We start from the raw sequence: 23,770 nt of genomic DNA on the forward strand, positions 1-23,770 counted from the left end.
CCCCCTCTCCCGCATTCGTCGGCTCCCTTCCCCCCCCCCCCCCCCCACCTCGTTCTGGACGCCTGATTTGTAACCTGCGCCTGATTTTTTAATGTGTAGAACAGGTTTTTTCAGTTCTACAAAAATCTTCACTTGCTCCATTCTACTTTAGTTTGGAGTACGTTTTCACTGTGGAAGCTTTGAAATCAGGCGTCAGTGGCCGGATACGCCCCCTTTTGAAGAAAAAATTCTGTTCCAAAGTAGAACTGTTCTACCTGACTAGAACTGCAGAAAAAAAAATGTGGAGAATTGCGAATTCTAAGATAGTCCGTTCTCCACCAGTTGCTCCTAAAAATCAGGCGCAAATCATGTGGAAACTTGGGGCCCTTGATACTATGGGGGGATGCTCGTTTACAGGCCTAAGGCAGTTTAAGTACAAATTACATTCAATTTCCTGGTCTAAGATCATTTGATTAATTTTTCACAATTCCAAATACAAACTCAAGATGGATCTAGGAAAGACACTAATGGCGGGAGACAAAAGTGGAATTTAAGGGGATGGGGAAAATGAAAGGGGAGTGTAACAATTGGTGACGGGGGGGTGGGGGGGGGTGGAGTTCACTAAGTCTTTTTGCAGAGCCTTAAAAGGCATCATAAACCATGAGCAGCTTTTATTAAGGTTGAAAAGGCAAGGGATTAAGAAGTAGCAAGTGAAAGTGAAAACTAAGGGAAATTCTGGGTGGAATCATTACCTGGCCTCTGTATGATGACTGCTGAAATCAATGTGGTGTTTCATGAGATGCAAGGGGATTGCTTTCAGTGCCACTCCACACGATGATCCCATGGGTCAGAATTGCAGCATGTCTGCAAGGAAATGGAGTCAAGTTTCAGGTTATAGCTGGCTGTGACTGTCCCTACATGTGCCAGACCTATCTTGTAGGGTTGCTGCAGATGTTTTTGTAATAGATGGTGCAGCTTTCCATCTGCCTGTTTGTTGAACCAGGCCACAAGAACACAGCCTCGCCTATTTGTAGATAGGTATGCTAGGCCTGCATAAATTATTGGTGGCACGGGGTATGTGTGGCCAATCACTCTGACATGCCTTCTTTCATGCTGTACAATATAACGCATGACATGCTGTGATTGGGGTGCTTCTGAGGAACCTTCTGGCATAATAGTTAGTCTGAGTTTTACATCTCTCAGTAATGTCACAAGTGATCTGCTGATGTCGCCTTCACTGGAAAGACAATCCTCCCCCAATATAACATCAGTCGATGCAAGCTAATTCCACCTCTCGTGATACATGGAAGTGGATGCCAGAAGGAATGTATGTAGCATCTCTTCGGCAGTATGACCTGTCTGACATCCCTCTGAATAATGTTCTCTTCCTCTGACCACATCAACTCGAATGATCCCCATTGGCAAATCCACTGGCACCAATAAAGGGATCTGGAGGTAAAATAATCACCAACAACTGGCACAATGTTAATGAAAGCTTAAGTACCAGCCAAAAAAATACTTACCAAATTGACCTCAGTAAGGCCGCAAACAAATTTCAACAGCTGTGGGTTTCGTAAAGGCTCTCCCAACTTAAGGTATGCATTGAGGGCCCCTTCCCACAGGTTTCTGGGTGTGCTGGAGATCTCCCCGCCCCACTTTGATTAGCTTAATCAAGTGTGCCCTGCTTTGGATGAGAGCTTCAAATGTCCACCTGAGGCCCAACCAGTAAAAGATGTGGACCTGGTCCTCCGTGAAATCCAGTGGGGTTCCTTGCTGCCTAATTTCCTAGCCTGTTACGCCTTGTCTGAACTCTGAATCAAGGCATAATGGACAAAAAAAATGGTCCAATCATTTCTGGTTGCAGGCTAAGGAAGTGTATAGCAGAAGGCAGTACATAACACGAGAGAGCACATCTGCACATGAGGAGGGCCTGGCAATTTCAACGCCTGGAATTCCTTTAAAGATTATTTCCTTCCTTACAACAGAGACTACACTTCAAAAGGTACTTTATTGGCTGTAAAGCGCTTTGGGACGTCCAGTCAAAGGCGCTATATAAATGCAAGTCTTTCTTTTATTATGAAGGCTATATATTTGATTGCTATAATCTAAATTCTGAATACAGGAATTGTCATGCGTGTTCCACTATAGTTGAATATTTTGGAAGTGGGAGGAGAGGATGGATGTGAGTCAGGTTCACTTGCAGCAGAAGTGGTATGCCTCTACTCTCTCTTCCTCACTTACATATGTGTGGGAATGTCTGAGGACAACTCCTATCTAGGCTTCATTTCATCAGGGAGGCAGTGACTGAGTTATGTCATCTGCTGGAACATGATGTAATTCTATGCAATAGAATGGTTTAAGAGCCAGATAACAGACACGGCACAGGCCTCAATTTCTGGTTTATTTGTAGCGCTGTTCCTAAGAAAGTGAACATATTTGCAAATGCAGGAAAGAGCTGACAATTTACATTCACTAATTACAGCTTCCATTTAAATTGCTGCAGCTTCATCTTGCCGAGTGTTGTGAAATTTAAATTTCACAGGTGAATGAATTCTTTGTTCTTCTCCCATTGCACTTCTGTGATGTTTTAAGTGGCATTCAAGCAGTGAGACTAAATGATAGCTATTAATTATTCACAAAGATAAAATTATCCCAGTCTTTTGAAAGCTCCACTGCAGGGGTGGATTAACACATATGCCTATGGGGTCTGTGCTCAGGGGCTACGTGCAAATACAAAGTCCCTCGTAAAATTTGCCATAATGCAGTAAATCTAAATAATGTATCAAAATACTCTAGGATTTAAAAATACTGTCAGAAAGGGGCAAGGCAGTCAGCAGACTCTTACGATATAAATACTGCCCATGTGAGGATGCAGAGAGGCCCCAAATGTCTTTATCTCCATGGACAGAAGGATTTTGTAATCCAGCTCTTATCCACTGATACAGAGATCGAGTAATCATGGATCAATGTTTTTTCCGAGAAATAAATTTGGTCTTGTTTTGTGTTGGCTTTTTCTATAACAGAAATTCAATTTAGACGAATCATTTGTTATTGACAGAAGAAGAAGCAAAACTCCACAGGTTCAGTACCATTAAGTATGTAATGATGTAGACTGCTATCCTACCGATAAGCTTATCGAAACAAAGCTAGAAGTTGAACAGAATCGAGCCCCAGGAGTACCAATTAGGTGTTGCTGATGTGCCATCGATTTGAACATTTGACTGGAAAGATTGAAACTTCACATAAACCTGACTTCTGGCAGTTGACAACATTTTAAACTCAGGAGATTATGGGCTTAGAGAGATTAGGCTATAATTACAGTACAAAACTAAAACATGATAAAAAATAAAACTAGTGTCACTACAGTTGAGAATGATGGTATGAATATATTTGTGCAACAGTAGAGTACCTAGATATGTTCAGGTACTGTGTGTACATGACCATCTTCTGTGCAAATATAATCAACAATGCAGAAAATAACTTTTATCAGCACTTCATCCCAACTAATGACCACCTGTACTTAGTTGCTATTTATACAAAAAATGCTTTGTTAAATTTCAGTTGTTACACTAGTGCAGTGAAACTGTAAAGTTAGAGTTCAGGAGGATTATTGGGATTTAGAAAGGGGAGCTTTTACTCTGCAGCTGGGATATTTTGAAGCTGGTACTGAGCACCTTTCTTTAAAAAAAAAGTTCTAATCTCCTGCATGGACATCTAGTACTTTAAGATGCACAAATTCTACCATCCTCTCCCTTCTATAAAAAGATCAAAACATGGCCTGTAATTCATCCTTCACCTCATCTTCCCGTGAGTATCAGGTAAACCAAAAGTAACCAGTCACCTAGCACTTGAGCGTTATCAATGTTGTGTAGTCGAAATGTTCTAGTTCTCTGCAAAGCAGTCTGCTACAATGCTGCATTTACAAATGACAATTCGGAACAATGAGGTTGCATCAGAATTAGTTGTCAAACCACAATATGAAGCAAACATGTAAGCATGATTTTTAAAGCAGTACTCATTGATATCTCAGTCAGAGATGTGCTTGGGCACAGGGATTGGCTCATGGATGGGCATAGCCAAAAGGGAGAATGCAGCATGGGACTGAGACTGGCGATTAGATCTGGTGTGGTAGGCCCAGGACAACTCGTCAGTAAAATAAAAAGAAAAAAGTGAGCGATTACAAAACCAGAAATATTGGGACAGTGCAAGCAAGAGAAGCATATTTTCATTATTAGAAGCATCCCAGACTATTTAGGAATTTGGTAGGTATGAGATTGATAGCCCAATCATATAACTTTGATGTTGGATTGGGTGCACTTTAGCATGGAGTAAGTTATCCTCAACAAATCCACTAGCTTATATGATTGAGGTCTTCTGAGTTTAGGAGCACGAGGTGAGTTTCCTCTGCAGACTACTAAACAGGCTACAATATTCAATCACTGGAAAGAAACAGGCTTTGAAGAGCACTTAAGATGTCAACACTGATAAACAAGCCAAACTTTGAGGAATTGCACTCTTTTACAAATTAGATGTGATGACCAAGCTTAAAGAGCTGAATGTCTGTAACAGCAGAAAGTTTGTACCCGCGAAAGGCTAGAAGTGACTGGACAACAGTGTGATGAAAATTAGACAGTTCCGTCTTGTTTTAGTCATGCCACTGTCCTTTTCATGCAGACACAATACATACTAGATTGTGCGAGTATTTGCAGCTAAATCTGAGTGAAATCAGCCAAACCAGCACAAAAAATCGAGGCATTTTAAACGTAAGTTATGTCAAGTATAAATCGAGTTTCTGCAATCTTTAATGCTGAATTAAAAATGATTTCGCCTGAAGCCGGCCATTGCCACCAAAGTGGGCATGCTCCCATATCAAAATAATGAGGATGGCAAGTTTCTGTCAATAGCACCCATTTAACAAAGCTCTTCAAATTGTGCACGAGTTAAAGCCACGCAGGCACGAGTAAGCACGTTTTTAAAGTTTTTACATGTTAAAAAATATTTAATTTACTAAGGAACTGACAAGTGTACACCAATGAAAGTAGTAAATGGTTCAGTATAGTTTTTAAAAATCATTTTCAGTGATTTAACGGGTTACTCACAGGCGGAGGAAGAGTCACTCCTATTAAAAATATTTATTTTTGTGATAAACCCATTTTCAGCTGTATTAATAAAACTACTCCAGGTAACCACTCTTAAATACATCAATAAATATTTATTAATGCAAAGAAAAAACAAAAAGTTCTATTACGCTGACCAATGGCGCTGGTTCATGAAAGGTTTTATAAGAACATAAGAATTAGGAGCAAGAGTAGGACATATGACCACTCGAGCCAGCTCCATCATTCAATAATTGTGGAGCGGGAGGGTGAACAGCCAGTTGTCGTGGTACATGTAGATACTAACGATATAGGTAAGAAGCGGGAAGAGGACCTACAAGCTGAATTTAGGGAGATAGGAGTTAAATTAAAAAGTAGGACCTCAAAGGTAGTAATCTCTGGATTGTTACCAGTGCCACGTGCTAATCAGAGTAGAGGGAGCAGGATAGTTAGAATAAATTTGTAATACAGATTGACGGTGAGGAAGTTTTGTGTCAAACGAGCATACTATGCTTAAACAAAGGGGACTACAGTGGGATGAGGGCAGAGTTAGCTATAGTAGACTGGAAACACAGACTAAACGGTGGCACAATTGAGGAACAGTGGAGGACTTTTAAGGAGCTCTTTCATAGTGCTCAACAAAAATATATTCCAATGAAAAAGAAGGGCGGTAAGAGAAGGGATAACCAGCCGTGGATAACCATGGAAATTAAGGAGAGTAACAAATTAAAAACCAATGCGTATAAGGTGGCCAAGGTTAGTGGGAAAATAGAAGATTGGGAAAATTTTAAACGACAGCAAAGAATGACTAAGAAAGCAATAAAGAAAGGAAAGATAGATTACGAAGGTAAACTTGCACAAAACATAAAAACGGATAGTAAAAGCTTTTACAGATATATAAAACGGAAAAAAGTGACTAAAGTAAATGTTGGTCCCTTAGAAGATGAGAAGGGGGATTTAATAATGGGAAATGCGGAAATGGCTGAGATCTTAAACAATTATTTTGCTTCAGTCTTCACAGTGGAAGACACAGAAACCATGCCAGCAATTGCTGGTCACAGGAATGTGGGAAGGGAGGACCTGGAGACAATCACTATCACGAGTGGGGTAGTGCTGGACAGGCTAATGGGACTCAAGGTAGACAAGTCCCCTGGTCCTGATGAAATGCATCCCAGCGTATTAAAAGAGATGGCGGAAGTTATAGCAGATGCATTGGTTATAATCTACCAAAATTCTCTGGACTCTGGAGTGGTACCAGCGGATTGGAAAGCAGCTAATGTAACGCCTCTGTTTAAAAAAGGGGGCAGACAAAAGGCAGGTAACTTTCGGCCGGTTAGTTTAACATCTGGAGGGGGGAATATGCTTGAAACTATCATTAAGGAAGAAATAGCGGGACATCTAGATAGGAATAGTGCAATCAAGCAGACGCAGCATGGATTCATGAAGGGGAAATCATGTTTAACTAATTTACTGGAATTCTTTGAGGATATAACGAGCATGGTGGATAGAGGTGTACCAATGGATGTGGTGTATTTAGATTTTCAAAAGGCATTCGATAAGGTGCCACATAAAAGGTTACTGCAGAAGATAAAGGTACGTGGGGTCAGTGGAAATGTATTAGCATGGATAGAGAATTGGCTGGCTAACAGAAAGCAGAGAGTCGGGATAAATGGGTCCTTTTCGGTTTGGAAATCGGTGGTTAGTGGTGTGCCACAGGGATCGGTGCTGGGACCACAACTGTTTACAATATACATAGATGACCTGGAAGAGGGGACAGATTGTACTGCAACAAAATTTGCAGATGACACAAAGATTAGTGGGAAAGCGGGTTGTGTAGAGGACACAGAGAGGCTGCAAAGAGATTTAGATAGGTTAAGCGAATGGGCTAAGGTTTGGCAGATGGAATACAATGTCGGAAAGTGTGAGGTCATCCACCTTGGGAAAAAAAACAAAAAAAGGGAATACTATTTGAATGGGGAGAAATTACAACATGCTCAGTGCAGAGGGACCTGGGGGCCCTTGTGCATGAATCCCAAAAAGTTAGTTTGCAGGTGCAGCAGGTAATCAGGAAGGCGAATGGAATGTTGGCCTTCATTGCGAGAGGGATGGAGTACAAAAGCAGGGAGGTCCTTCTGCAACTGTATAGGGTATTGGTGAGGCCGCACCTGGAGTACTGCGTGCAGTTTTGGTCACCTTACTTAAGGAAGGATATACTGGCTTTGGAGGGGGTACAGAGACGATTCACTAGGTTGATTCCGGAGATGAGGGGGTTACCTTATGATGATAGATTGAGTAGACTGGGTCTTTACTCGTTGGAGTTCAGAAGGATGAGGGGTGATCTTATAGAAACATTCAAAATAATGAAAGGGATAGACAAGATAGAGGCAGAGAGGTTGTTTCCACTGGTCGGGGAGACTAGAACGAGGGGGCACAGCCTCAAAATACGGGGGAGCCAATTTAAAACTGAATTGAGAAGGAATTTCTTCTCCCAGAGGGTTATGAATCTGTGGAATTCTCTGCCCAAGGAAGCAGTTGAGGCTGGCTCATTGAATGTATTCAAGTCACAGATCGATAGATTTTTAACTAATAAGGGAATTAAGGGTTATGGGGAGCGGGCGGGTAAGTGGAGCTGAGTCCACGGCCAGATCAGCCATGATCTTGTTGAATGGCGGAGTAGGCTCGAGGGGCTAGATGGCCTACCCCTGTTCCTAATTCTTATGTTCTTATGTAAATACGTGGCTTGAGCAGTGGTGCAAGAGGGAGGGATTCAAATTCCTGGGACACTGGGGGAAGTGGGACCTGTACAAAAGGGACGGTTTGCACTTGGGCAGGACTGGAACTGATGTCCTGGGGGTAACATTTGCTAATGCAGTTAGGGAGTGTTTAAATTAATATGGCAGGGGGATGGGAACCTATGCAGTGCGACAGGGCGAAGTAATATGGAGTCAGAAACAGATGGTAGAAAGATAAAAAGCAATAGTGGAAGGCCGAGTAAACAAAGGCAAGAAACAAAAAGGGCCACACTACATCATAATTCTAAAAGGACAAAGGGTGTTAAAAAAACAAGCCTGAAGGCTTTGTGTCTTAATGCAAGGAGTATCCATAATAAGGTGGATGAATTGACTGTGCAAATAGATGTTAACAGATATGATGTGATTGGGATTATAGAGACGTGGCTCCAGGATGATCAGGGCTGGGAACTCAACATCCAAGGGTATTCAACATTCAGGAAGGATAGAATAAAAGGAAAAGGAGGTGGGGTAGCATTGCTGGTTAAAGAGGAGATTAATGCAATAGTTAGGAAGGACATTAGCTTGGATGATGTGGAATCTATATGGGTAGAGCTGCAGAACACCAAAGGGCAAAAAACGTTAGTGGGAGTTGTGTACAGACCTCCAAACAGTAGTAGTGATGTTGGGGAGGGCATCAAACAGGAAATTAGGGGTGCATGCAATAAAGGTGCAGCAGTTATCATGGGTGACTTTAATATGCATATAGATTGGGCAAACAAACTGGAAGCAATATGGTGGAGGAGGATTTCCTGGAGTGCATAAGGGATGGTTTTCTAGACCAATATGTCGAGGAACCAACTAGAGGGGAGGCCATCTTAGACTGGGTGTTGTGTAATGAGAGAGGATTAATTAGCAATCTCGTTGTGCGAGGCCCTTTGGGGAAGAGTGATCATAATATGGTGGAATTCTACATTAGGATGGAGAATGAAACAGTTAATTCAGAGACCATGGTCCAGAACTTAAAGAAGGGTAACTTTGAAGGTATGAGGCGTGAATTGGCTAGGATAGATTGGCGAATGATACTTAAGGGGTTGACAGTGGATGGGCAATGGCAGACATTTAGAGACCACATGGATGAACTACAACAATTGTACATCCCTGTCCGGCGTAAAAATAAAAAAGGGAAGGTGGCTCAACCATGGCTATCAAGGGAAATCAGGGATAGTATTAAAGCCAAGGAAGTGGCATACAAATTGGCCAGAAATAGCAGCGAACCTGGGGACTGGGAGAAATTTAGAACTCAGCAGAGGAGGACAAAGGGTTTGATTAGGGCAGGGAAAAGAGAGCACGAGAGGAAGCTTGCAGGGAACATTAAGACGGACTGCAAAAGTTTCTATAGATATGTAAAGAGAAAAAGGTTAGTAAAGACAAACGTAGGTCCCCTGCAGTCAGAATCAGGGGAAGTCATAACGGGGAACAAAGAAATGGCAGACCAATTGAACAAGTACTTTGGTTCGGTATTCATTAAGGAGGACACAAACAACCTTCCGGATATAAAAGGGGTCAGAGGATCTCGTAAGGAGGAACTGAGGGAAATCCTTATTAGTCGGGAAATTGTGTTGGGGAAATTGATGGGATTGAAGGCCGATAAATCCCCAGGGCCTGATGGACTGCATTCCAGAATACTTAAGGAAGTGGCCTTGGAAACAGCGGATGCATTGACAGTCATTTTCCAACATTCCATAGACTCTGGATCAGTTCCTATGGAGTGGAGGGTAGCCAATGTAACCCCACTTTTAAAAAAAGGAGTGAGAGAGAAAACAGGGAATTATAGACCGGTCAGCCTGACATCGGGTAGTGGGTAAAATAATGGAATCAATTATTAAGGATGTCATAGCAGCGCATTTGGAAAGAGGTGACATGATAGGTCCAAGTCAGCATGGATTTGTGAAAGGGAAATCATGCTTGACAAATCTTCTGGAATTTTTTGAGGATGTTTTCAGTAGAGTGGACAAGGGAGAACCAGTTGATGTGATGTATTTGGACTTTCAGAAGGCCTTCGACAAGGTCCCACACAAGAGATTAATGTGTAAAGTTAAAGCACATGGGATTGGGGGTAGTGTGCTGACATGGATTGAGAACTGGTTGGCAGACAGGAAGCAAAGAGTAGGAGTAAATGGGTACTTTTCAGAATGGCAGGCAGTGACTAGTGGGGTACCGCAAGGTTCTGTGCTGGGGCCCCAGCTGTTTACATTGTACATTAATGATTTAGACGAGAGGATTAAACGTAGTACCTCCAAAATTGCGGATGACACTAAGTTGGGTGGCGGTGTGAGCTGCGAGGAGGATGCTATGAGGCTGCAGAGTGATTTGGATAGATTAGGTGAGTGGGCAAATGCATGGCAGATGAAGTTTAATGTGGATAAATGTGAGGTTATCCACTTTGGTGGTAAAAAGAGAGACAGACTATTATCTGAATGGTGACAGATTAGGAAAAGAGGAGGTGCAACGAGACCTGGGTGTCATGGTACATCAGTCATTGAAAGTTGGCATGCAGGTAAGCAGGCGGTTAAGAAAGCAAATGACATGTTGGCCTTCATAGCGCGGGGATTTGAGTACAGGGGCAGGGAGGTGTTGCTACAGTTGTACAGGGCCTTGGTGAGGCCACACCTGGAGTATTGTGTACAGTTTTGGTCTCCTAACTTGAGGAAGGACATTCTTGCTATTGAGGGAGTGCAACGAAGGTTCACCAGACTGATTCCCGGGATGGCGGGACTGACATATCAAGAAAGACCGGATCAACTGGGCTTGTATTCAATGGAGTTCAGAAGAATGAGAGGGGATCTCATAGAAACGTTTACAATTCTGACGGGTTTAGACAGGTTTGATGCAGGAAGAATGTTCCCAATGTTGGGGAAGTCCAGAACCAGGGGTCACAGTCTAAGGATAAGGGGTAAGCCATTTAGTACCGAGATGAGAAGAAACTTCTTCACCCAGAGAGTGGTGAACCTGTGGAATTCTCTACCACAGAAAGTTGTTGAGGCCAATTCACTAAATATATTCAAAAAGGAGTTAGATGTAGTCCTTACTACTAGGGGGATCAAGGGGTATGGCGAGAAAGCAGTAATGGGGTACTGAAGTTGCATGTTCAGCCATGAACTCATTGAATGGCGGTGCAGGCTCGAAGGGCCGAATAGCCTACTCCTGCACCTATTTGCTATGTTTCTATGTTTCTAATAAGATTATGGCTGATCTTCGACCTCAACTCCACTTTGCCACCCAATCCCTATGTCCCTTGATTCCCCTAGAGTCTAAAAATCTATCAATCTCAGCCTTGAATATTCTCAACGACTCAGCAGACACTGCCCTTTAGCGTCGAGAATTCCAAAGATTAACAACCCGCTCAGTGAAGAAATTCCTCCTCATCTCAGTCTTAAGTGGTCTACCCCTTATCCTGTGAATATGTTCCCTAAATCTGGACTCTCCAGCCGGGGCAAACAACCTCTCAGCATCTACCCTGTCAATCCCATTCAATATCATGTTTCAATAAGATCACCTCTCATTCTTCTAAACTCCAGAGATTATGGATCCAATCTACTCAATATATCCTCAACCCTCTCATCCCAGGGATCAATCCTGTGAACCTTTGTTGCACCGCCTCTAAGGCAAGTATGTCCTTCCTCAGAAAAGGAGACCAAAAACTCCAGGTGTGGTCTCACCAAAGCCCTGTACAATTGTAGTAAGATTTCCTGCGGCAGAAATTCAGGTGCGCCAGCTTTCTGGCGCACTTATGAGTTTTTAGCTGGTACTTACCATTTTCAGGACTTTGAATTTTTTTCAAAGTCCTGCAGTCCCATTGGCAGTCCGGCCAAACTCGGGGCCAGTATTTTGCTGGCCGATCGGCAAGTTGGCCGGCAAAAATTCTTGAACTGCAGTCAAGACAGTGGGCCCTCCCCTTTAAGGGCTGCTGTGCTGTGGCTCCCGCAGTCACTCTGTAGAGGTGCACCGACAGGGAAATGTGTTGGGGGCACCGTGCAGTGGGGAATCCACGGAGTGAAGTGAAAATCGAAGGGTTAAATATTTTTATTGTTGTTTTATTCATTTTGCTGGCGGTGATACCACTTGGGTGGTAAGGGGTCCAGGCCAAAAAATCCCTGCCTGAATTAAGGTCGGTCGGCCTGATGACCCCAAAGCAGCGACCATTCGATTTTTTCAATATGGCTGCCTCAAATGGTTCTCTTTGAGACCCTGAATTTCGGTCCCCCTTACTCTTGTACTCCAACCTCCTAGAAATAAAGGCCAGCATGTAATTTACCTTCCTAATTGCTTGCTGTACCTGCATGCTAATTTTCTGTGTTTCTGGTACGAGGACACCTAAATTTCTCTGAAAGATTTAATAGTTTCTTACCATTTAGAAAATATTCTGTTTTTATATTCTTCCGACCAAAGTGAATAACCTCACATTTTCCCACATTCTACTCCATTTGCCACCTTGTTGCCCACTCGCGTACCCTGCCTCTATCCCTTTGCAGGTTCTTTTTGTGTCCTCCTCACAGCTAACTTTCCCACCTAACTTTGTATTGGCAGCAAACTTGGATACATTGCACTCGGTTCCATCATCTAAGTCATTAATATAGATTGTAAATAGCTGAGGCCCAAGTACTGATCCTTGTGGCACCTCACTAGTTACAGTCTGCCAACTGAAAATGACACATTTATCCCTACTGTCTGTTTTCTGTCCATTAACCACTCCTCTACCCATGCTAATATATTACCCCCAATCTCATGAACCCTTATCTTGCATAGCAATCTTTTATGTGGCACCTTATCGAATGCCTTTTGGAAATTCATATATACATCCACTGGTTCTCCTTTATCTACCCTGCTAGTTACATGCTCAAAAAACTCTAATAATTTGTTAAACACAATTTCCCTTTCATAAAACCATGTTGACTCTGCCTAATCATATTATGATTTTCTAAGTTTCCTACTTCCACTTCCTTGACAATGGATTCCAGCATTTTCCCGACGACTGATGTGTTCGCTGTTTTCTCTCTCTGTCCTTTCTTGAATAGCGGGGTTACATTTGCTACCTTCCAATCCACTGGGACCGTTCTAGAATCTAAGGAATTTTGGAAGATCACAACCAATGCATCCACTATCTCTGCAGTCACCTATTTAGAACCCTAGGATGTAGGCCATCAGGTCCAGGGATTTGTCGGCTTCTTAGTTTCTCAAGTGCTTTTTTTCTACTGTTATTAATTACTTTAAGTTCCTCACTCTTATTAGCCCCTTGGTTCCCCACTATTTTTGGTATGCTTATTGTGTCTTCTACTGTGAAGACATATACAAAATATTTGTTTAAAATCTCTGCCATTTCTTTATTCCCATTATAATTTCACTTATCTCAGCCTCTAAGGGATCATCACTTACTTTTGTTACTCTTTTCCTTTTTACACACTTGTTGAAGCTCTTACAATCTGTTTTTATACTTCTTGCTAGTTTACTCATATTCTATTTTATCCCTTTTTATCCAATTTTTGGTCATTCTTTGCTGGTTTCTAAAGCTCTCCCAATCCTCTGAAGGTTGGCATGTAGGTACAGCAGGTGGTGAAGAAAGCTAATGACATGTTGGCCTTCATAGCGAGGGGATTTGAGTACAGGGGCAGGGAGGTGTTACTACAGTTGTACAGGGCCTTGGTGAGGCCACACCTGGAGTATTGTGTACAGTTTTGGTCTCCTAACTTGAGGAAGGACATTCTTGCTATTGAGGGAGTGCAGCGAAGGTTCACCAGACTGATTCCCGGGATGGCGGGACTGACATATCAAGAAAGACTGGATCAACTGGGCTTGTATTCACTGGAGTTCAGACGAATGAGAGGGGATCTCATAGAAACGTTTAAAATTCTGACGGGTTTAGACAGGGTAGTTGCAGGAAGAATGTTCCCAATGTTGGGGAAGTCCAGAACCAGGGGTCACAGCCTAAGGATAAGGGGTAAGCCATTTAGGACCGAAATGAGAAGAAACTTCTTCACCCAGAGAGTGGTGAACCTGTGGAATTCTCTACCACAGAAAGTTGTTGAGGCCAATTCACTAAATATGTTCAAGAAGGAGTTAGATGTAGTCCTTACTACTAGGGGGATCAAGGGGTATGGCGAGAAAGCAGGAATGGGGTACTGAAGTTGCATGTTCAGCCATGAACTCATTGAATGGCGGTGCAGGCTCGAAGGGCTGAATGGCCTACTCCTGCACCTATTTTCTATGTTTCTATGTAGTCTTTGATTGCAGGTCTCCAGAGTGCCTCTCCAACTTATGAGGCCTTCTTAAATACCTGTACTCCCAAGGGATTATGAGATCCCTTGGGACTCCAGGGGATGAGCTCTCTGGTGGCTGTACAGAGTAAATACAAGTTTACATATATAACAACACTCCCCCACAAAGTCAATAATGTAACTATTTACAATGTGAGTCAATCTGTGGCCCTTCTTGCCCTGATTGATCGTCTCGGTGTGAAAGCTGGTATAGTTGAATCATTTGTTGGGCCCTCGCTGGGCTGCTGTGCAGCTGGCCTTGCTGGGCTGCCTGATGTGTAGGGCCCGCTGGGCTGCTGTGGACGATGGGTTCTACTTCGTGGTCAACCGTGGTGCCGGTTGCCACTAGTGTTTATGTTGGGGATCAAAAATGGTAGGGTTCAAGGTGGATTGCTCAGGATAGTCCGTCAATCTGAGTTTGATTTGGTCCAAGTGTTTCTGGTGAATGAGTCCATTTGAAAGTTTGACTTGAAACACCCTGCTTCACTCTTTGGCCATGACAGTGCCGGGAAGCCACTTGGGACCTTGTCCATAATTCAATACGAATACAGGATCATTGATTTCAATCTCGCATGACACATTTGCGCTATCATGGTATGCACTTTGTTGAAGCCGCCTGCTTTCTATCTGTTCATGTAGATCAGGGTGAACTAACGAGGGCCTTGTCTTAAGTGCTCTTTTCATGAGCAGTTCAGCAGGTGGGATCCCAGTGAGCAAGTGGAGTCTCGTGTGGTAGCTAAGCAGGACTTGGGATAGGCGAGTCTGCAGTGAGCCTTCAGTTACCTTCTTCAAGCCTTGCTTGATGGTTTGCACTGCTCTCTCTGCCTGACCATTGGATGCTGGTTTAAACGGGGTCGATGTGACATGTTTGATCCCGTTACAGGTCATGAATTCTTTGAACTCAGCACTGGTAAAACATGGCCCGTTGTCACTCACCAGGACATCGGGTAAGCCGTGAGTGGCAAACATGGCCCGCAGGCTTTCAGTCGTGGCAGCGGACATGCTAGCCGACATTATCTCACATTCAATCCACTTGGAATACATGTCTGCAACCACAAGGAACATTTTACCCAAGAACGGGCCTGCATAGTCTATGTGTACCCTAGACCACGGTTTGGAGGGCCAAGACCACAAACTTAGCGGCGCCTCCCTGGGTACATTGCTTAACTGCGAGCATGTATTACATCTGTGAACGCAGGACTCTAAGTCCGCATCGATACCGGTCCACCACACGTGGGATCTGGCTATCGCTTTCATCATTACGATGCCTGGGTGGGCACTGTGGAGGTCATTGATGAAGGTGTCTCTGCCCTTCTTGGGGACCACTACTTGATTGCCCCACAGAAGGCAGTCTGCTGGTATAAACATTTCATCTTTGCGCCACTGGAACGGCTTTATCTCTTCCTGCATTTCCACTGGGACACTGGACCAGCTCCCGTGAAGCACACAGCTTCTGACTAGAGATAATAAGGGGTCCTGGCTTGTCCAGGTTTTGATCTGCAGGGCAGTGATGGGCGATTGCTCACTCTCAAATGCTTCCAGAACCATGGCTAGATCTGCGGGCTTCGCCATTTCAACCCCCGTGGTGGGCAATGGCAGTCTACTGAGAGCATCGGCGCAATTTTCTATGCCTGGCCTGTGGCGGATGGTGTAGTTGTATGCGGACAACGTGAGCGACCATTTCTGGATGCGGGCCGATGCGTTGATATTTATCCCTTTGCTCTCGGAAAACAGAGATATAAGTGGTTTATGGTCAGTTTCCAATTCGAATTTTAGCCCAAACAGGTATTGATGCATTTTCTTTACCCCATAGACACACGCTAACGCTTGTTTCTCAAACATGCTGTAGGCTCTCTCAGCCTTAGACAGACTCCTGGATGTATAAGCACCGGTTGCAGTTTCCCGAAATCATTAGCTTGTTGCAATACACACCCGACGTCATATGACGACGCATAACATGCTAGTACCAAACGCTTACATGGATCATACAACAAAAGCAATTTGTTTGAGCATAACAATTTTCTCGCTTTTACAAAGGCATTTTCTTGGCTTTTGCCCCAAACCCATTGGTCCCCTTTCCGTAGTAAGACATGCTGGGGTTCTAACAGTGTGCTGAGACCCGGTAAGAAGTTACCAAAGTAGTTCAGGAGTCCCAGAAACGACCGCAGCTCCGTCACGTTCCGTGGCCTCGGTGCGTTCTCGATTGCCTCCATCTTCGCATTGGTGGGCCTGAGGCCGTCCGCCGCAATCCTCCATCCCAAGAACTCCACTTCAGGCACCAGGAAAACGCACTTCGAGCGTTTTAACCTGAATCCCACGCGGTTGAGTCGACTAAGAACCTCCTCCAGGTTCTGCAGATGCTCGACTGTGTTCCGATCTGTGACCAAGATGTCGTCCTGGAAGACCACGGTGTGCAGACCGACTTCAGTTACTTTCCATGTTTCTCTGGAATATCGCCACCGCTGATAGGATTCCAAACGGGCATCTGTTATAAACAAAAAGACCTTTGTGCGTGTTGATGCAGGTAAGGGCTTTCGATGATTTCTCCAGTTCCTGCTTCATGTAGGCTGAAGTCAGATCCAACTTCGTGAACGTCTTTCCTCCCGCCAGCGTTGCAAAGAGGTCATCGGCCTTTGGTTGTGGGTATTGGTCCTGCAGGGAGAAACGATTGATAGTTACTTTGTAATCGCCATAGATTCTGATGGTGCCGTCTCCCTTGAGGACTGGGATGATAGGACTGACCCATTCGTTGAACTCGATCGGTGAAATGATGCCCTCTCTTTGCAGCCGGTCTAGCTCAATCTCTACCCATTCTCTCATCATGTACGGTACTGCTCTCGCCTTGTGATGGATGGATTGCGCCCCCGGAATTAGGTGGATCGGCACTTTTGCTCCTTGGAATTTCCCGATGCCTGGTTCGAACAGCGAAGGAAATTTGTTTAAGACCTGGGCGCACCAAGTGTCCTCAGCGGGCGATAGTGCTTGGATGTCGTCCCAGTTCCAACGTATCTTTCCCAGCCAACTCCTGTCGAGCAGCATGGGACCATCGCCCAGTACCACCCAGAGTGGTAACTTGTGCACCACTCTATCATAGGAGACCTTTATGGTAGCACTGCCGATTACAGGAATCAATTCTTTTGTGTAAGTTCTTAGTTTCGTGCGAACTGGAGTTAAGACTGGCCTTGAGGCCTTGTTGCACCACAATCTTTCGAAAGTCTTTATGCCCATGATGGACTGGCTCGCGTCTGTGTCCAGCTCCATTGACGCCGGGAGTCCATTTAGTTCAACATTCTGCATTATCGGGGGACAATTCGTGGTGAATGCGTGCACCCCAAGTACCTCTGTCTCCTCGGTCTGAGCCTCTGGTTCGTCGTGATCCTCCATGGATCTGTCCTTCTCTGCAACCTAGTGGTTTGCAGGTTTACCAGGATTTGCAGCTCGCCTGCACACTCGTTGGAGGCGTCCCATTGTTCCACAGCCTTTGCAAACTTCCCCTTTGAATCGGCATGAATGGAAACGATGATCACCCCCGCATCGCCAAGGTGTTAATGGCCTTGCATTCATCACCCTTGATGGTGGACTCTGAGACATCTGCGGGCGTGCAGCTGCAGGTATGTGTGACCTGCTCTGTATGTTACGATTCGAAAACAACATCACTTTGTTCACAGTGCTTGTAGCAGCACTTGTGTGCTGAGAGATTTGCTTTGTATTGTCACTGGTGGCAATGAATGCCTGGGCTATCGCTATGGCCTTACTCAAGGTTGGGGTCTCTACAGTCAAACATTTGCGAAGTATTGTTTCGTAGCCAATGCCAAGTACGAAAAAGTCTTTGAGCATGTGCTCAAAATGTCCTTCAAATTCGCAATGTCCTGCAAGGCGTCTTAGCTCGGCGACATAACTCGCCACTTCCTGGGCTTCAGACCTCTTGTCGGTATGGAACCGGTACCTCGCCATCAGAACGCTTTCCTTCGGGTTCAAATGCTTTCGGATCAGTGTGAACAAATTGTCGTACGATCTCTCCGTGGATTTCGCTGGAGTGAGCAAATTCTTCATGAGGCCACACGTTGGTGCCCCACAGACGGTGAGGAGGATCGCCCTTCGTTTGGCAGCATTCTCTTCCACATCTAGCTCATTGGCCACTAAGTATTGGTCGAGTCACTCCACAAAATTTTCCCAATCATCTCCCTCCGAGAATTTCTCCAGGATGCCCACTGTTCTCTGCATCTTTGGGTTCGCTATCTGTATCTCATCGCCAGTTGTTATGTATGGAGAAAGAGTCAGACTGAACACTATGAGCTCAAAGTAAAGCGTGATCGTAGTCTTTTATTGCAGCTCGCCAACCTGTGAGGCCTCCTTAAATACCTGTGCGGCCTCCTTAAATACCTGTGCTCCCAAGGGATTATGGGATTATTGACTCCATCCGCTGCTCCAGCTCCAAAACGTGGAGCTTGAGTAGTTGAAGCTGGAAACACCTCCTGCACACATGGTTGTCTCGGCCGCGCGAAGCGTCCAGGAGTTCCCACGTGCCGCAGAATGTGCACTCCATTGCACTGAGCTGCCCTGCCATCCCTCTAGTTCGACTTATCTAGTTTAAAATCTAATTAAAAAGAAATAGAGAAAAGAGAGAAAGTTACCAACTCACCTCACCGACCTCTGTGGCCTCCCGACCTCTCGGCCTCCGAACTCCCGACCTCTTGGCCTCCCGACCTCTCGGACTCCTGACCTCTCGGCTTCCCGACCTCTCGGCCTCCCAACCGCTCGGACTACCGACCTTTTGGACTCCCGACCTCTGTGATCTCCGAACTTCCGGCCTCCCAACTCCAAACTCCTGACCTCTGTGGCCTCCAAACACCCGGCCTCCGAACTCTCGACCTCTGTGGCCTCCGAACTCCCGACCTCTGTGGCCTCCGAACTCCCGACCTCTGTGGCCTCCGAACTCCTGACCTCTCGGCCTCCAAACTCCCGACCTCTCGGCCTCCAAACTCCGGCCTCCGAATTCCCGACCTCTCACACTCCCGACCTCTCGGACTCCCGACCTCTCGCCTTCCCATGGAATTTTTATTTCTCAATGGAATGTATATTCATTGGCAAATGGCAGTGTGTGATGTGGCAGAGAAAGTAGCCACCAAGATTTCAGGCTTTACTTGGGGTGGGAGATGAAAGCAATGCGTAACCCTCAGTGACCGTGTTCCCATTCCTTCTGCCATTTTCACCTAGATTGTGACTTTTAATTGGTTTCCTGTTCATTTCCAAGAAGTCATCTCTCAGCACTTCAGCTTCTCAGCTCCTGCAATAGAACTTTTCAAACTTCTGTTTTTAATGTTAGCAGAGAATTAATGGGGCAATTGGTTCTCTGATAACTATATGGGAGCATTTACATGACAATTGCAGTGTTGATGCAAAGTGGTTTTGCTTTGCACCAATGCTACAGTTACAGGAGCCGACAATTCAGTTTTTGCAAAATGACTATCACTTATCAAGAATTATTTATGCCTGTGCCCCATAATGCAAGGTGAGCTCATTTACATACTTTTCAGGTACTCTTGCTGTACATGCTGGGAGTTCCATGGGTGGGGAGTGGGCAGTACGAGAAGGCCAGAGTGTCATGCCCACAAATTGTCGGTATTATTTTTTGACCCCAAATGTGGGAACTTGGAGGAATGTCACCATTGAAAGCCAAAAATCGGGCAAATAAGAAAGGTTGGCCATGTAAGAAGGGGAGGGACTTATTGTTGTTATCTTTTAAGATGACAAAATTTCAAATGAGTAAAGTAATTGTGTTAACCACATTAAGTCTGGATTATGAGTACTGGTGAAACAACAACATTAAGTGACAATCAGAGATCTTCACAATATTGCAGCATTGATAAGCAAAAAAAACCATACCCACCTCAATAGCAGCACAGGACTTGACTGGGTACAAGAAGATGTTGGTGAGTGTTACTGACTCACTATCACAGTAGATTATTTTAGAAGTCTCTGGGTTTGTATTCAACTCTGACTGATTGTCTGAAAAGTGCTGATATACAGGAACTTCAACTCTGGCAGAATTGTGTGTTGCAGCAATTTCTGAAGAGACTTCTTTTGTTATTTCTTTTTCACCTGTGAGATTCTCTGCCCACGATTCATCACTCTCCTTCATATTTCCACACCTTGTTAGCTTAGACAGGGTGTCTTTGTTAAAGCAAACTGGCGGCTTAACAAAACAATCTATAATAAACTTTAAAAATGTCTGTGCATCATCAAACGTGGACATGTAGCCAAAGGATATTCGGACTGAGCCAGTAGGGCAGCCATCAATCAGATCCAAAGAATCTCCACAAATATGACCTGCCTGTTGGAAAAAATTATAAATGTTTAGTTCTGCACAACAATTTTCATCTCCCATTGTTCTTTCCAGAGACTGCTAACTTGTGAGTGAGTTTATCCCATAATAGGGAGAGGGTCACGTATTTTGTTATTTTAATAGTCAATCTCTGTGGCATTACATGTCAGCTGTGGCTCAGTGGTAACACTCTTGCCTCTGAGTCTGAAGGCTATAGAAACATAGAAACATAGAAAATAGGTGCAGATCATGGCTGATCACCCACCCCAGCACCGTCCCAACCCCCAAGTCCCCTCCACACCCCCTGACCCCCCCAGCTGCAAGAACCACATCCAACTCCCTCCCGAAAACAGCCAATGAACTGGCATCAACAACTCTCCGTGGCAGGGAACCCCACAGGCCAACAACTCCCCGAGTGAAGAAGTCTCTCCCAATCCCAGCCACAAACAGCCCATCCCCCATCCCAAGACCGTGTTCCCTCGCCCCCCCCCCCCTGACTCCGGACCCACCCAACACCGGGAACACTCCACCGCACCCAACCCGCCCCGTCCTGTCAGAATCCTTCCCAAATACCAAACGCCCCCGGATGTCGAACCCTCAGCCCCGGCCACCCCGGAGCCACGCCCCCGCGACGCCAGCCACACCACATCCACCAACCGCCATCTGCGCAGTCAACCCATCCACCCCACTCTGAACACTCCCTGCACCGAGGCACAGAGCCCCCAGGCCCGCCCCTCCAACACACTTCACCCCCCCAGACCTCTGCTGCAATGTGGCCCCTCCTGTCCCCCGCCCTGGGTTTCTCCACCACTCTCCCCTCCATCCCCCACCCCCGTCTCCCCTCCACTTCCCTCTGCCTCCCCGCACAGGCTCCCATCTTGGGGGCAGTAACCTCCTGGGGCAGGGAATTTTAGCCCCCAGCGTGGAAGTCCTGCTCCCACTGCAGAATTGGCCTTACCACCCCTCAATGGAAGCGGAGTGCAATTTCCCACAATCCACTTCCTTTGGGGGCAGTTACCGGGGCACGACTGGATGCTCCTGTGACAGTTGGAACTGGTGCTCTCCACTCTCTGACCTGTGACAGTTTGAACTGGTGCTCTCCACTCTCTCTCCTGTGACAGTTGGAACTGATGCTCTCCACTCTCCCGTCCTGTGACAGTTTGAACTGGTGCTCTCCACTCTCCCGTCCTGTGACAGTTTGAACTGGTGCTCTCCACTCTCTGACCTGTGACAGTTTGAACTGGTGCTCTCCACTCTCTCTCCTGTGACAGTGTGAACTGATTCTCTCCACTCTCTGTCCTGTGACAGTTTGAACTGATGCTCTCCACTCTCCCGTCCTGTGACAGTTTGAACTGATGCTCTGATGACACATGGGCTGAAGATATTTTCTCTATACACCATGAAGGAGCCTGACTTATCCCACCTTGAGAGCTGCACTAGAGGTTGTGGGATCAAGTCCCAGTCCAGAGACTTGGCCACATAATCTAGGCTGACACTCCAGTGCAGTGCTGGGGGAGTGCTTAAACATGGACTAGTACAGGCAACATTGATGAAGACTCAGTGCTCCGCACACCTGCGGCCTGGAAAATAGTACACGGCCCTTCTCTGTCCTCTTACATAACAAAATGAAGCTTCTACCTGCCTTACATAGGAACTCCCTGCCCGTTTGGGGCAATAACTTTTGCAGGAGCTAAAGAATCGGCAGGCAAAAAAGATTTGCAGCCAATGGGGACCACTACCACAAAAACTTGTATAACGTGAGTGGGACTAAATGGCACTAGATTTCTTGACTGCTACTACCCCATTTTGTGTGCAAATGGGGCAGATGAAGTGACCAAAACTGGCTGCATGAACATTTGGCAAATTTTCCTGCACAATCCCTCTGTGATGGTGTAACAAATTTACAGAGAAGAGCAATAAAGCTGCTTTCCAAGGTCCTGGGACTTTATACGATCCAGAAATATGAGACTACATGAAACTATTTGCAATGTCATGTATGTGCTTAGTTTCTCTAGAACCCAACAAGCTCGAAAATACTCCCACAGTGTGGGGAGGATATCGAAAGAAGGATGATTCAAAACTGGCCAAGTTCATTAATGGCACTCTTATACATCCCCTGGTGTTTGATTCAGATGGACAATGTCAGATGCTTGGAAGCAGGATAATGTCCCAGATCAGGTTCAACTATAATGCAAGGTTGGGAAGAAGGGTGATTTAAATACATGGCTAGTAATGGCAGTAGGCAGGCCTAATCTTGGTATATGATCTAATACATAATATTGATCAACAGACAAGATAGATGATTAGCATTGTTTGTGTCAGGTTATAGCTAGAAATTGCATAGCGCCCCGTTTGGGGCAATAACTTTTGCAGGAGCTAAAGAATCGGCAGGTAAAAAAGATTTGCAGCCAACGGGAACTTCCGCTTTAGTGCTCCAAGAGGGAAGTGGAGCGTTAAATCAAGCGCTATCACTTCCCTTAGAGCGCTAAAGGGAGTGAGAGGGGCGGTTGCGGCAGAGCGCTGCACAGTGTTCCGTGTAGCCCTGTCGTCTGCACAGGCTCCTTCCCTCTCTTAAAGGGAAGGGCCAATGCTGGAGTGACTGAGTTTTCCTGCTGTTTGTGTTGGGCCGCGGCACCTGTGTTACGTCCATAGCAGCTCCAAGCACAGAGTTTAGGGCTGAGCAATCGTGGAGTCTCAAAAAGCAAAATACACCACACTGGGGACATAATTGAACTTTTCCCAACCTGACCATTACTGCCTTTAATTAGCGTTCAAGTGGCCAGCCGAGGTGACAACGCCTCCTGCAGCTGCTGTTGTTGATGCCTGAAGATAGTGCATCCAGGGCAGGAACGGGATTGGGAGAGACGGATAGCACTAAAGCAAGAAATAGTAAGGTATTAGGTTGGATCAGACTAAGAGAGAACACAGAATGGTCAAAGATAGGTTTACAGTGTATGTATGTGAACACACAAAGCATAGTAACCAAGGTTGGTGAGCTGCAGGCGCAAATATCCACATGGGAATTTGATATTGTGGCACTAACGGAGACCTGGCTCAAAAAAGGGCAGGATTGAATATGAAATATTCCTATATAGAGTGGGGGAGAAATTGGGCTACTTTGCGCCTGCAGTTAGGGCCGCCCCCCCCCCAAGGGCACAAATGAGTTTGCGATCAGGCGTGACGAGAACAGCGCCTCCCGCAAAATTTGGCGCGGTTTTGTGGCGGCGGTAACACGTAGTGCCCCGCTCTGCTGCGCCCGGCAATGCTGACATCATTACCGTGCGTAGCGCCCCGGAACAAAAATTGGCCCCTGTCCCCTGGTTTCAC

At 45.4% G+C, this 23,770-nt stretch overlaps 1 protein-coding gene across 7 annotated transcripts in view; it reads right to left on the reverse strand.

Annotated features, from left to right (window-relative positions):
* Positions 1-23,770, reverse strand: part of mocos (molybdenum cofactor sulfurase) — a 464,568-nt gene that overhangs the window by 197,373 nt on the left and 243,425 nt on the right. For all 7 annotated transcript variants that reach the window (XR_011593368.1, XM_070881150.1, XM_070881149.1 and 4 more), the window contains one exon: positions 20,009-20,452. Coding sequence is in view for 6 of the 7 variants with exons in the window: in XM_070881150.1 (XP_070737251.1) it covers positions 20,009-20,452 (444 nt within the window). In the remaining variant the exon portion in view is untranslated. The remainder of the gene's footprint in view (positions 1-20,008; positions 20,453-23,770) is intronic.

The sequence above is a fragment of the Pristiophorus japonicus genome, chromosome 5 (genome assembly GCF_044704955.1).
Source record: "Pristiophorus japonicus isolate sPriJap1 chromosome 5, sPriJap1.hap1, whole genome shotgun sequence".
In the NCBI taxonomy this organism is placed as follows: domain Eukaryota; kingdom Metazoa; phylum Chordata; class Chondrichthyes; family Pristiophoridae; genus Pristiophorus; species Pristiophorus japonicus.